General features: G+C 40.8%; 1 protein-coding gene across 1 annotated transcript; it reads right to left on the reverse strand.

Moving 5' to 3' along the window:
• Nucleotides 1-1,433: 1,433 nt before the first annotated feature.
• On the reverse strand, nucleotides 1,434-14,724 carry slc9a6a (solute carrier family 9 member A6a). The gene is made up of 16 exons (XM_034598678.1): nucleotides 14,266-14,724; nucleotides 12,517-12,716; nucleotides 11,610-11,687; nucleotides 11,247-11,323; nucleotides 10,934-11,046; nucleotides 10,313-10,418; nucleotides 8,488-8,629; nucleotides 7,766-7,871; nucleotides 7,513-7,601; nucleotides 6,908-7,021; nucleotides 6,544-6,655; nucleotides 6,151-6,304; nucleotides 5,793-5,823; nucleotides 5,600-5,685; nucleotides 4,603-4,708; nucleotides 1,434-4,376 (listed from the first exon to the last, which is right to left on the reverse strand). The coding sequence occupies exons 1-16, from the start codon at nucleotides 14,567-14,569 to the stop codon at nucleotides 4,107-4,109; spliced, it is 2,088 nt and encodes a 695-aa protein (XP_034454569.1). The 5' UTR covers nucleotides 14,570-14,724; the 3' UTR covers nucleotides 1,434-4,106.
• Nucleotides 14,725-15,325: the final 601 nt, after the last annotated feature.

A 15,325-nucleotide genomic window follows, 5' to 3' on the forward strand; every position in this document is an offset into this window, starting at 1 on the left:
CATTCTTGAGCAGACTGGAGGGAGTTGTGACCATATTAGGAACGTGTTACAAATCGTGTCTGAGAGAATAAAATGCCATCAGTCTCGGCTGCGCAGGGCGCGGCTTCTCCCGTCCACACCACTCTGCACCTCCTGCCTCGGATGGATGTGGGAGATCTGCCATGTCAACATTTTTTTACAGGAGAGATTCATGTTTTAGGGAAGAAGTGACAGAAAAGTGTGGATCAGTTCATGAAGTTTTGTACAGTTTAGATTCTTTTACACAACAATGTAGAGATTGGTCGACATGTGTAAGAACAGAGAAGAATAAAATGTGGCTCCTGAATCTGTCCCAGAAAATGAATGTGCCCAAAATAGTGAGGTTATTGTTCCTCATTTCGGTTACAATCACAACACTGGATTCAGTCAATCATGCAAACAAAACGACAAAAGGTTTTGGACAACACATTTATTGGACTAAAGCCTGGTTGTGGTTTGGACTTTTAAGCTCTGGACCAAAAAGGTAATGAGTGTGTGAACCTGCTACTAAATAAAAAACAGCTGTTGCAGTGATATGAGGATGTTAATGTGCTTTACACAGGTAGAAATAATGCTGTAAAACATGATACGTCAGCCTGTGTGTTCAGTCCAGTATAGACACAAACACGATTAAAGTAGCGCCATCCGGGGTTGGGAAACTTTATTTTTAATCTTTACTTCCTGGGACTTACCCTCCTGGCCACCAGGCTGAAGTTGAATCTTTTCCACTGAAATATTTAAGAAGTTTTAATTATCTTTTAGGTTTTGGGCTTTCGGCCATATTCTGAGGCTATGAAGATTATAAACCTGTTCTTCCTACAATAAATCATAAATCCCCCTTTCAAGTAGAATTATTTCTGGCACTAATCTTGTTTCACATGTCTTGTGAACGGGATGATCGCTGAATCTCGACAGCTTCGTTCTTACACGACCAAGACATCCAATAAACAAAAAGAGGGGGAACAAAGTAAATGAGGAGGCCGTTACAGCGAGGGCTTTAATCAAAAGCACAGGCTTCTATTTATTGACCGTTGCACGCACATGAACAGGTGAGAGTATATTTATACAGATGCGTCAGTAGAGTCAGTACCTGCAACACAGAGGAGAAGGGAGAACGCGATGTCTCGCTCTTCCTCTCTCGCACACACACACACACACACACACACACACACACACACACACACACACACACACACACACACACACACACACACACACACACACACACACACACACACACACACACACACACACACACACACACACACTTTGCAGTATAAAGATCGAGCACAGCAGGCCTCTTTGGTCTCCTACTTCATTCCCACTGGTCAAAGCCGATCACTAGTCACCATTCAGAGAGCAGAGAGAGAAACACACTGGCAGAGCAGAAGGCAAATACCGAAACCTACAAGAGCTTTTGCAGATTTGCACTTTTTTAATGTGTCATTTAAAGAACAGTGGCACACAACTCTGCCTGTATATAATGTGACGTTTTTTTCCCCACCATCAGTGGAGGATGAATGATTCATGCTCTGCAGAAGACATTTAAACAGCAGTTTGTTGCAGACACACATACAAAGTACCTGCAAAGTGTAAATTATGGGATGACAGAATGAAAGGTCTGCCACTACAGTGTGGACATTATTCTTCACAAAGTATTTATCAATGAACCAAACTGAATGTCTACGAAATACATTTCTTCACCGATCATTTAACAGACTGTTGCTCTTTTTTTTCACAACCTTCCAAAACACAAGGTAAATAATAATAAAAAAAGCAGCTATTAGATAAAACAAACATGGCAATAAAACATGAGTGCAAATTATTCAGCTTTTTTCCCCCTCACATCATTGTTTCCCTTCAACAAAATAAAACTCCAAAATAACACAAATGAAAAGTATAAAGTGGAGGGAAGATTAAATAGTTTCCTGGACGTCGAACACTTTTAATAAGAAGTTCCTGCACAGCAGAAGATAACTGTGGAAGAAAAAGCGATATTTAAAAACGCCTGCTCTTCCTTCCACCTCTTTTTCATCCCCAAGATACGAACAGACACACAAACAAAAGGCCAAACTCTCCTTCCTCATCAATTCTTCTTATTTTAATCATCTATATCTAATACTCTCTTCTCTAACTCCACCCTCAAGCATACACCCGATTTTCTTTTTCTTTGGCTCACTAAGAGGGTTCACTAACCCGTTGTGTTCGACCTCGTCATCGAGTGTTTCCTGGCTTCTGTCCGCATCAACACAGTGTTGCCACGGTGACGTCCTATCAACGCTTCCTGTTGAACCCGCATTAACAGCTGCTATACTCCACATCCCGGAGGAGACAACACAACCTTCCATTCTACTCGTACACGCACGAAAATAACCTCGACAGCGTGCGACAGACTGGACTAAGACAATAAGTTAAATGTAACACGTCCGTCTTTGAGTAACATTTTTTAAAAGTATGTATATTTATGACTTGAAGCACGTTAATGCTATTTAACTTCCTGTTTAAATATCAAGCCATGAATCCTAAAGGACGGCAGAGAAAAACCTCCAGCATATCAACAACTACAGTTGTTCTGTTCTTGAAACGAACTCCGACATAAATATCATAAAGAATTCACTGCATCCAGCTTCATAAATGTAAATACTTGTTATTTTTAGTCATATGTGCTTGGAAAATTTATATCTTTGGGCTTTGTTCGGTATTTTTTGACATTTATAGGCAAAACAATGATCAATCAATCAAAAAATAACGACGAATCAACAATGAAAATAACGATTAGCTGCAGCCCCAATAAAATCAGATACAGAGACAATCAATTCTTTGATTTACCAAAGTTATACTTACAAAACACCAGTGTGCTTACCAATAACATGGTCCAACTTCATTTACTGTCAAATTCATATAACTATCTTTGTTATTTAATGAGAAAATTGGATTCAAAGTCTCGACAACGATTATAAAAATGTGCATGAAGCCAAATATGACTATGAAAAATGTGATTCTGCTTAAAATACATAAGCTCTGTTGCCAAAAAGAATATAAAACACTTGATGACATCAACTGCATTTGGTTTTCACAAAAGGTGGAAATGCAGGACGCAGATGGCACTAAGCTTTCTTCATTTGGATCTCACAGCAGCCCTTCGTTCAGTTGTGAGCGGCATCAGCTTCTAAAATAAGGTGTAAAGTCCATCTCTATGTCACAGTCAAAGGTCATTGGGAGAGATCCACCACTTTCACTGCCAGGTCACAACGCATCTGTGGCCTCACATCGCTACACACTATTCACACGCAAATAGCACAAACTGACAGCCCCAACACCCGCTGAGTATATTGCTACCTTATGGACAGAGGTGTCTGTTTTGTTTTTGGGTTTTTTTCTCTTTTTTACAAAGGAAAACTTCGACCACATGACCGACCCATCCTCAGACAGCTCTGATTCCCAGGGCTGATCCAGTGTGGGTCGCCAGGCGTAAAACTACAATTCCCAGGCACTTGATTGTAACCAAATGTACAGCAAAGTTGTCCACTGGGTCAGCACGTCTCTGGTGCACAGAGAGAAGGCAGCAACATTCAAGGTCAGACCCAGAAACACAAAAGCCCTCGACCTCACATACAAAGAAAACAACGAGCATCCTCAGCATGCATATCAAAGATATAGTGATATACTGTACGTCGACAAATTAGATAGTGGTTGGTACTTGCGTTTACACACGAACACATGCTGCTGGACCTCTGTGCGATGCTACAGTCAAGGTAACTAGCACACAAGTTGAAGCCAAACTGAGAGGAATTGACTTTCAAATGAATACAAACCCAGCAAATAAATTAGAATATATTAGAGTTTTGGCAGATGCCAAAAAAGTGTGGAAACGAGAAGAATGAGAATGAGGTAGAGACAGTGATTTGCCACAAGAGAGAGTGAGGAAATGAAGCAGTGAGGAAAGGAAAAAAGCAAGAGGAATGAGAAATGGTGCCGGAGCAAAACAGAATTCAGAGGCAGAATGACAGGTACTGGTCTTTTGCTCGATGGCTCGGGTCAGTGTGAGTTGGACGGTTGTCTGCGTCTGCGCTGACAGACTGACTGCCTCACATCTGCAGGCGGAGGTGGGGGTCTGTGAAGGGCGGCTCAGAGTCATCCATGGGCAGCACCAGGCGTGTGCCCCTCATCACCAGCTCATGGTCTCCGTATGTCAACTCTCTGTCCAAGTCGTCAGAGGTGACGCCAGCAAAGGCCAGACCGCCGCTGGTGTGGGCCCCTGTGGCATCTGTGCTGACCGTGATGTCGCCATAAGTCAAGTTGATGTCGCCGTCGGTCAGGATGAGGTCAGAGTCGTCATCCTTCAACTGGCATTCATTCTGGGGGAAGACGTTACACACTCCATTAACTTCACAGAAACAAAAATTAAGATGAGGGCGACACATTTAAATGATCGTTTCCTTTCCTCATCTGCCGGTAAAACAAAACCTCTCAAGCTGAGCCTCTGCAAATCATGATTTATCTAAATAACTGTTTTCCATTCAGTTAATACAGGATAAAACCCTCACAAATACAGTTTGGCTCCTGTATGAGCCAGTGTCTGACCTCGAAGGCCTGGGGGCTGGTGAGGAAGCGGGCGAGGGGGCCGCAGCAGAGAGGCAGGGTGGCTGTGAGGGGGGGGCCGCTGTGAGTCAGGATGGGCTTCAGGTAGCTGTAGAGGGGGCTCGAGTCAAGGAAGGTTAACATAGAGGAACATGCACTGAGAGAGAGAGGTTAGACATATTGAAACAGAGACACCAGTACAGTGAGATTAATGAACGATGAGCCTGACATGTTCAATTTGAAAAGAACAGAATAAATTTAAATCAATTAAGTAATTCAACATAATGACCTTAATATTGCATCAATTCAAATTAAGTATCATTTATCTCCCAGTCTGTACGAGGCACTCCCCCTGCTGTCTGACACTGTGAACTACATTAGTCTCTACGCAGCTACAATAGATGCCACTAACAGAAAATTGCTGTCAGCTCAAAGTGCCGAGGAAAATAAACAGTAATGCTTGTGTCTAACGCTAAAATACTTAACTACTTATATTTATTACTTGCTTTTATTGCACTATTTATACAGTGTAAACACACACCACAGTCATGGTGCATTCACTTCCCATTCATCGCTCTTTGTATATATTGTGGATTGTTTATCTTTTGCACTATTCTTAACTCTGTGTTAAGAATAGAATAATGATGTATGTTCGTTTAGTATGTAAGTACATTGAAAGTGATGCTAAACAGGAGTCAAATCCCCTGTATGTCCACACATACGTGGCCAATAAAGCTGATTCTGTTTCTAAATCTTAATTTTAACATCTATATACAGTTCTATTTTTCTGTTGACGATTTCTGCATGTTTTGTGTACTTTTATTTTGTATGTATTTCATTATTTTAAGTCAGAGGTTTATCATCCTTTACAGTGTTGCCATGTATGTGTCTAGCTCTCAGAAAAGAACTAATAAAAATCCCCCAATTTTTTAAGCACATAAATAACTAAAATGTTTTTTTTCTGCTTGACTTTTACGACTCATTTCTCACTGAAGGATACTTGTGGTCAAAGTTGTACCAAATCCTGAAAAGATAAGCACTTTCTAGTTTGGTGCTTCTTCTCTCTGTTCCTTCACCGATGCTCATCTAAAAAAAACAAAAACAATACATGATGTTTCAGGCATATTCTTGTGGTCATAACACGTATCAGCATCTCAGAATAGTAATGCGTCTTTCACAAGAGCCTGACTCACAGGGTTATCTTGATCAGAGTCCACTCCCACTCTGTAAAAAAAACAAATAAGGAAACACGTAAATCAGTTTGAGTTGCAGCTGTCAGAGCATGATGGTGTTGAGAAGCACGTTTCCCCCGTTTAACAAGTTCCTGAGCAAAGAGGCCTCACGAGGAGGTGTACACATTATAAAAACCTTCAGGCATAGGCCAGAGCAGAGCCAAAGGTTACATTCAGTTCTTAATTCCTGGAGTTTGAAACTGATGGGAGAAAAGTTTGCACAACCAGAGACATTCACTTATCTCAGTTGTATTCATGTGACGCTCATGTGAGTGCAAATCCAGGGATGGATGTGAGCGGGGGTGGAGGAGAGGCCTACCGTATGCGCTGGCAGGACAACATCTGGGTGGTGCCGCCTCCACAAACCCACACGGTGAAGAAGACCACGAGCAGAGTGGTCGAGAACATCATCTGACGGGCGTACGTGGCCGTGTCCCTGATGGACAGGGCGAAGGTCATCGCACCTCGCAGTCCTGACGAGCACAGCACAGATGGTTTTTATGAACACCGATCAAGCATGTGCGTTTACTACATAAGACAAACCTCTGGTCACAAGCCTGTGTTGCTTTATTTTCTGATTTACTCACAGCATGCGGCAAGAAACTAGAAAATGGCCTTAGACCCCAAATCCATTCAAGTCTTATTTTGTACTCAGATTTTTACAGAGCTTACACTGTGCATGATGAACGTCTTGTATCTGTATTCCACTAACCTGCGAACATCATCATGTGCTGAAAGTTGGATCGGATCTTGTTGCGTCGCCCCAGATTAAGAAGGAATGAGAGAGGGTAGATGTTAGCGGCTCTTCCAATGAACACTGCCAGCTGGGTGGGGAAGAGGTTAAGGAGAGGACACCAACACAAAACAAAACCGAGAGCGAGTTAATTCTGTTCCAAGCTTATTTACTGAGCCCCTCAAATCAATTACCATTTGCATGTTGGTGGTTAATTGTAAAAGCGTGGGAACTTTCTCTATTCCGATACTGACGTGACTGAAAACGCTGTTACTAAGAAGAGGGGGTCATCTGGGTTTCTTTTGTGTGCACAAGATTTGGTAGTTTCAGACGCAAAAGATACAAAAGCTCCTACGATGAACATGGGATTAAAGACGTGGCTCTGGAAGGTGAACAGGGTCAGACCCATGTAGGAGAAAATGAAGTTCTCAGCCAGGAAGTTCAACACCTCAAACAGCTGCAACACACAAGAAACAACATCAGACGACATTAGATGACAGAGGATTTAGTGGGTGTGCAACCTGTAAACACGGTTAAACAAATCCAACAGCTAAATACACATGGCGTGCACTGCTTTGACTACAAACATTAAAATTATACATTAAAATGAAGTTATCTTAATTCTACGAAAGAGTTATGGCCACATTAAAGAAAAACTAATTCTGAGATTTTGAGAATAATGTCTTGATATAATGAGAATATAGAAAAAATATATATATATTGAGGGAAATAAGCAGCAAAGAGGACTTGTGCTCACTTCAGATCCAAAATCTTCAACCAATCTCAGTGTTTCTTGAGAAACTGTGAACTGTGTATAGCACACAGATTCCACCACTGTTAACTCGCCCTTTCTAAACTTTCTAAATAATGCACAGAAACAACTCAATATTTGAAGCATGTTGAAAAGGACCAGAATGAGCAGTGGTGCTAATGAGGTCCAGGTCTGACCTGTTTGGTCCGGTCCTGGGACTCGGGGGACAGGTTGTTGAAGGTGTAGTGGGCCTGAGTGATTCCACAGAACAGCACAGCCACCACGCCTGCAACACATCAGCAAGGAGAGCACATGGTTTCCAATTGAAATACTCACTATATTCAGATTACAGTGTGTGTGTGTGTGTGTGTGTGTCAGTGTGTGTCAGTGTGTGTGTGTGTGTGTGTGTGTGTGTGTGTGTGTGTGTGTGTGTGTGTGTGTGTGTGTTACCTGTGAAGCCACAGGCCTCAGCCAACAGGAACGTGCTCCATGACATGAGGAAGAACAGAGCCGTCTCCAGCAGCGGGAAATCTCTCAGCTTTGTGAACTTGGTCACGTACAGACGAGAGTCAAGAAGTTGAACAGGACACTCAATGAAACATGGAACTTCATTAGAATTCAATAAAGTGGATATAAGGTTTTTCCACCGAATAAAATAACAAAATATCTGCCAATGCAGTGAGATGATTTTATTTGAGTCTTTCAATGGACCAATGGTTTATATTTTAAAGTACTGTCACATGTTTCCAGAGAATTCTGAGAAGTCTGTTTGTTTACTTACTTAGACAATTTCCACCAGACTTGCTGAAGGGATTAGGCCTGGAAAGTAAACTTTCTTTAATTAACTAAATAAAATAATCTAGATTAACAGACCTCTTCCTTTTTCCTTTCATATTTCTAAAACTAATCAATCATGTGTAGGGTTGTTCAGCCTTCGTGGGGGAAGACGTCTACTGTGTGGCATGTTAGTTTTTTCTCCATTATTTTAAAAGGCCAAACCCCTAAGTATCAATTAAAACATTCAAATTATCTTTTTTTCGTGTTATATTTTACACCAACCCATTTATAACAGCAGCAGTGGGATATCGTTAAAAACAGTAAATTAACCCGTGGCTTTGGTCGGACTTTTTAAACTTGCCTTGTATCAATAAATAATAACACAAAAAGGATATGAGAGCAGTGACGACTCCGGTGGCCACCCCCAGAGCGAAAGAGCCGCTGAAGACTCCGAGGAAAACCCCAAAAGATTTCAGTATCGCCACGACATCGAAGGTGTGACTGTTGTCTCCTTCTGGCTGGTACGCTACTATAGACCTGACGTCACACCAAGAAACAACCGTTTAATGGAAACATCTTATGCAAAGTGTAAGTACTGTCCTGATATAAGAGAAATAACCATCAGAGAAAGATTAGAGTCATTTCCCAACTTATGAAGCTGCAGTTGAAGCCTAAATACAGAGAGTGTTGTTGTAAACATGTCAACATTTTGTAACCTCCCAGTACAGTGAAAAAGTTTTTGCTAAAGTAAAACTTTCACTCACGTAGGCAACTTGGGGTAAAGAGAAAAAAGGTCATGAGGTTGGAATAATAGAGTATTTCATTAATTCAGTGTTGATACTCAACTTATAGTGAAGTTTTGATTCGAACTGAATGCTACATATAAAGAATTACAGATATGAAATGGGTCTTTTATCCAGTTTATACGCATGTAAATGTCCACTGAGGTCAATAGAGGACAACAAATACTGAATGTTATGGTGCAGTCTTGGTTGAATGTGCTGCCACTATCACAATAGCTAACAATGAAAAGATAAGAGGGGTATACAGTAGTTATTATCATTAGGTGCTGTTAATTACACAGGGAGAAAAAGAGACGACGGAGCTTTTTCATTCCTCTGATGATTTAGTCAGATAAAGAATCTGCTTTGGAAATCATGTGGACGGAAAAATTCCAGAGAACTGGCAACACCACAAACTCATTGAGAAAGAATCTGCGTCACAGCAGCCACGCACACTAAGGGAAGTTTTTTGATTAGAGAAGATGAGCTGAGTCATTTTATACTTTCTCTTTTCTATAATTTGTGTGACTTTGAGTCGAGTATCAACACTGAAAAATCCCAGTAAAAATATACTTACAAGAAAAAGTACCACACGTCTCATCAAACTTGGCTCAAATAGCTTTAGAAACGTGGTTTGAAAGTGGAGTGTGCCATGAAAGGGACGTCGTCGCAGCAGAGGTTTTTAATATTGTGCAGTCAGCATGAGAATGCAACAATGAAAAAAAGATATTTTAAATATTGTATTGATAAAATGGAATCAAAATGGCACACCTCACTTCCAAATAATAGTTTCAAATAGTACTTGAACCAAGTCTGACAGCAGACCATATTCACCCTCTGCCTTCACAGACCCCACACTTAAAAAACAAATCATCAGGCATTTTGTCTGTAAACACTGGCGGCTTCGTGCCCTCTTCTTGACCTCTGTATATACAGTAAGTCTGAATATAATAGGAATGTGTTCTTAGCTGGAATAAATGAATAAATAATGAAATGTTCTGCGTCCACAGTTGAATCAGCCAGAGGTTAGAAACAAATGACCAGTGATTTGTCATGTCGCTCCCCAGGCACCGCCAAGGCACACAATGCAATGCTCTACTTATTACACCCGTTCAATGGGCTGGTCCGAGTCTCTCCACGGGGCCCGGCCCCTCCGCTGGGCCTGCCTTTAGAATTTATAATCCTGTGGAAATAATTCAATGTAAAGCAGGAGAAAGACTAGCTCAGGTACTACGTCAGGTTTAGCATCACATCAATGAGAAGCTGATATTAGTCCAAGGTCAGTGGCAATTAATAAGAAAATGCATGACTCACACTTCCATTATTTCTGTTAAAAAAGCAGTGAGTTAGCAGCAGCAGCCGTGCGAACACTCAGGACAGTTTGGCACAGACGCAGATTCAACGACTGTGCGTGATGTCAAACAGACAGATGACTTACGAGGACAGAACCAAGGCCACGGCATCGTTGAGCACGCTCTCTCCAAACAGCAACGCGTACAGATCCACGTCTACATGCAGCTCGTTGAAGATGGCCAGGACCGTCACTGAGAAACAACGAGAAACTCAATGAATTCTTCTCCACATTAGAACTAACCAAAATAATGATACACATCAGCAAGCAAGTGGGTCCAGAGCTTCAGGAGCCATGCTCCCAATCTATAATGGTTTATTCTTTTAAACATTTAATCTTTTTTTTATGTTACAGCACTTACAGCTGTCTTTTTGTCATATATATCATATTCTAATAATAGAAATAACATTAAAAGGTGCACCATTTTGGAAGTTAATACTCAAAATTACTTTACTGTTTTGTGTGAAAATCTGATCAAAGTGCAATTTGGAGCTTCGATATTTGCATTAATTGTATGAAAGAAAATACATATCAAGTTATTTTTGTAACTGATCTGCACCAGTTATATTTCTCATTATCGTATGTGAACATCTTTAGTTTTATGATGAACTGGTTTTGCCTGTTTCCTGTTGGCGAGAACATGTCCCACGAGCTTTCAACAACTTGTAAGCAGGAAACACATTGAAGGCTGAAGACCACGACACGTACCGGGGTCTGTGGCCGAGACGATGGCTCCAAAGAAAAGACAATCGGTGAAGAAGAAGTCTCCGTCCAGCTGCCCCACCTGCTTCATCAGCGTCACACAGCCGTACATCATCAACCTGACAGAGGAACAGACGGTCAATTTGAAATAAATCATAAAAAACACTGACTTTAATGGCACTGACAACTGAATTATATAAATTCTGTTCTGGTATAAAAAGTATTTGTGCATACACTGGCTCCAATATAAAGTTGCATATATGAGAACACAAGGATGTTTGTATCAGTGTTTTCCTTTTTGGAAAACTGATATTCTTACCCGATGACAAAACAGGAAATAACAGTCCCCAGAAAGGCATAAGCGAGAATGGATCCCATGTTACGGAAAAAATGTCTCTGAAAAACAAAACAATTTAACACATCAACACTCTGAATAAAATCATACATTTTCACTAAATACATCAAATACTTTGGTCTCTGAAGACGAGAAGGAATAAGTGGATTTCAGATTTCATAATGAAAGGAGAACATTGTTTGAGTCAAACATGTTTTTAAAATGTTCACTTTGTAATTGTCAAAGTATTTTTAATGAAGCAGCAGAAAGTGTGGTTAAAATACTACTGCACTGTATATACTACTGTAATGTTACTATACTATAGGTACTATTGTAATACTACTGTACCCTTTTCAAGCTGTAGCCAGCATGGAAGATGATCGGTGGTAGAAGAATGTTGAAGAACACTTCAGGGTCAAAGGTCACCTGAGACACAAACAAAATACAATAATCATGTGTTATTGTGTAATAATATCTTGTCACATTTATGAATCACTAGAATAAGGAAGGACACAAAAATACTTTTTCAAGACAAAGTTGTTTTCATGGAAACTTCGAGGCTGCTGTATTATTGAATCACTTAAATAAATGGAACAGCATGAAGAAGCTTCCTGACCATCAACAGAAAGTTCTTAACATTGTAAAATGACAAATTAAGAACAGGGGACGGCTTTTATAAATTGAACATGATGGCTAACATCATTTTAGATACGTATCAAGAGAAATGCAGAACAAACCTCTACAACCAATCGACAATTCATTCACATGACCATTGTATAACAGGAACCATTATGGCTCCCAAAAGTTTAAGTGACCTACAGTGAGAGGGCTGCCCCCTGTCTTTCTGTTTTGATTATGTTCTGTGAAAACAGAAGTTATTTATTCATGCTGGAGAATCGAGAATTCAGGCTGCAATTCTAGACACAAAACTAAGATGTCAAGAGGTGAAAAGTGCAGTCTGAAATGCTTGTTTTGTCTGATCAGCTGTATAAAAACCTAGAAAGTTCTGTAAACCATTATATGTGACGAATAACAACAACTTCTGAACATTTGAACTAAAGATAAAATCCGCAAAACTTTTGATTAAGAATAAATGAAATGTTGAAGCGATCGTCGAACCACTGTTCATTTATTTTATGCCGATTGTCTCATCATTCAGTCAATAAAGGAACATCACAATAAATTCATAAGATTGACAGTGATCAATACACCTGCTTGAGATGAGACAAACTGCTGCGTGACACTAACACCGTACCTTTCGCAGCATCTCATTATCTTGCACGTCGTCCACCTCGTTGGCACTGATCTCCCCTTTCAGAGTGTACTCGTAGAATTTGCCGCTGACGTTGATGAGCAGAGTGGCGGGACTGGCGTTCACGTTGCAGCTCAGCGTGACGTTGCTGATGTCCCGAGGAACGTGGATGCCGTAACGTAAGACCACGCCGACGAGCACGCCTGAGGAAAGGGTTAGAAAAGAGCCAAGACAAAAAGGCAACGGAGGGGAGAGTCGATTAATGAGCAGATTCAATGAAGAGATGCCACCCTCTGAAATGTAGAACAGTAGAAGTAAGAAGTAGCAGAGCATTAAAATACCCACAAAAGGTATTAGTACCTCAAAGTCAAATCCAAACACAGTATTTGAATTAGGGCTGGGCAGTAAAACAATGTCAACAATTATCGCAATATAATTATCATTAATAGAAATATAATAAAGTTTAAAATAAATATCTATATATTTCTTATTCATTGAACAGTGAGGAGGTATAAGACATAATTAATCAGTCTCGGCTAACGCGTTTTTTCGGATGGAATATTCCTGAATTTACTTGGGGTGCCGGGTTATTATTGGTCTTTCATCTCTATTATTAATATTACCATTATTATTTATGTGCTTCCTTCTGTATTTCAACCATCCATCTTTGTCCTATAGCTCTTTATACTTTGTGCTGAAAAGTGCTCTGTATATTAATATATTATTATTACCTTAGGTGTGTAAAATGTTTTGTTGTTTATCAAGTGTCATTTTCTGCTCATAAAGAAGAGTTTAAAACCACAACCTTCACAAATCAGTCTTTACACAGACATTTAAATGTGACCTTTATCGTGATATTTATTAATATCGTGATCATTTTTAACAAGATCGTCCAGCCCTAATTTGAATAGATGTGTTTAGTGACTTACAACTCAGGTGCAGGAAAGGTTCAGGAAACAGTCCAGTTTTTTGGTCTGTTTACTTTCATGTTTCTTGAGTAGTTCCCTCTGGATAAGCTGTTTGTCATTCTCAAGACCAGGCAGAGTGCCGAGGGGGTGTTTGTGTAACTAAGCCGGTTTGGCCTGCAGTATCTCTCAGGACCGGCCTCGTGTGTGAATGTACTCAAAATGAAATGTGCTGCAGCTCAGTAAATAGGATCGTGATCGTGTTGGCAGCTGATCGTGGATCACGATGGTGGATCCTGATCGTGGTGGTGGATCATCACGATGGATTGTGGATCATGGCGGATCCTGATCGTGGTGGCTGCTGATCGTGGACTACGATTACAACGAGACTGCTTGACAGACACCATTACTGACAATGACTCCTCAATTCATTTGTCAGTGCTGCTCCCTTCATCTCTATCAGACATTTTCTTATGTACAAATACTTTAAACATTGACAGTGTTTTCCATTATGTTACTAACTGTTTCTTCTAATCAGTGTTGTAAATAGTGTTGTTTTACTGATCTATTGCACTGATGTCCGTCCTGGGAGAGGGATCCCTCACATGTGGCTCTCTATGAGGTTTCTATGGTTTTCACCACCTATTAATAGTTGTTCCTGACTCTTGTTGACGGTTAAGAACATAGGATGTCGCACCTTGTTGAGCCCTATGAGACAAGTTGTGATTTGGGAATATGGGCTATACAAATAAAATGTGACTGATTGATAAAAGACAGATCGGATCACCAGCAACAAATCAAGAGTACCCCCCCCCCCCCCCTCTCTCTCTCCATCAATGTCTCTCACCATATATCATGGCCAGCCCGGTCTCGTGCAGGAACCTGAAGCGCCGGTGCTTGAACAGCCATATGGTGAGGATGGTGAGGGTGAGGAGCATGATGAAGATGAGCAGGTCGGCGCTGTCCTGCCGGTGGCTCTCCTCCGCCTGCTTCTCCGTGACGATGTTCTCCATGGCGCTGTCCTCCTCCCGGAGTGAGGAGGAGGAGGATGCTCGACACACACAGATGCTCACGGACAGACTCACCAGCACCAGCAGCCACAGCGTCCGCGTCGCCCTCCTCGCCCCGCTGACAGTCACTTTACCCAACATGTCGCCCGCTCGCTCCTATCAACGCTGTAACGTCGCCGTGGATTAAACACAGGAGGAAACTTTGTGCAGATGTGGAGCCACGACCAGGAGCTGGCTGCAGGAGTCAGGCAGCGGAAAGACGACACCAACACACAGATCGACCCCGGCCCGGAAGTGAAAACTAGCGTTCCCCAGAAAGCGTTCAGTGTTTATTTCGAGGTAAAAGCAGCACAACAGGATGTTGTTAGTTTAAATCAACAATAACTGTAAATAATGGCGCAGATCATTGTGTGGTGATTTATGTGACTCATACGTGGTCGAGAGAATAGATGTTATCGTTTTTCACGGTGTATTTCAACAGGTTATGATACTAGTTGTAAAAGGGTGGCTCTTATTGTGAAATGTACCATTCTCATCCTTCAGAGCAGGAAGTGACATAAATAAATAAACAGATATATATTTGTTATTTATGTTATAAATTGAACATCTTGGCTCTTATGTGTTATCACAGATTAGTGATTAATAAACAGCCATATAAAAAATATCTCACGGCCTTCTTTTCTTTTTACAACGTACAGTATTTTATATTTCTTAATGAAATATAAATCATAACAATAGTACAAACAGCTAAATAAAAGTTAAATATGTATAGTCGCCTATTTATTTTATTCTCGTTAGTGCAACAAGTCTCATGATATGGAATAAAAGACGTGAGTTAATGTGACGTTCAAATCGATCGGAAATATTTTTTCTCCAAGAGGGAAGTAGTAAACATCA

Source organism: Hippoglossus hippoglossus, chromosome 10 (genome assembly GCF_009819705.1).
Source record: "Hippoglossus hippoglossus isolate fHipHip1 chromosome 10, fHipHip1.pri, whole genome shotgun sequence".
NCBI classification, from domain to species: Eukaryota; Metazoa; Chordata; class Actinopteri; order Pleuronectiformes; family Pleuronectidae; genus Hippoglossus; species Hippoglossus hippoglossus.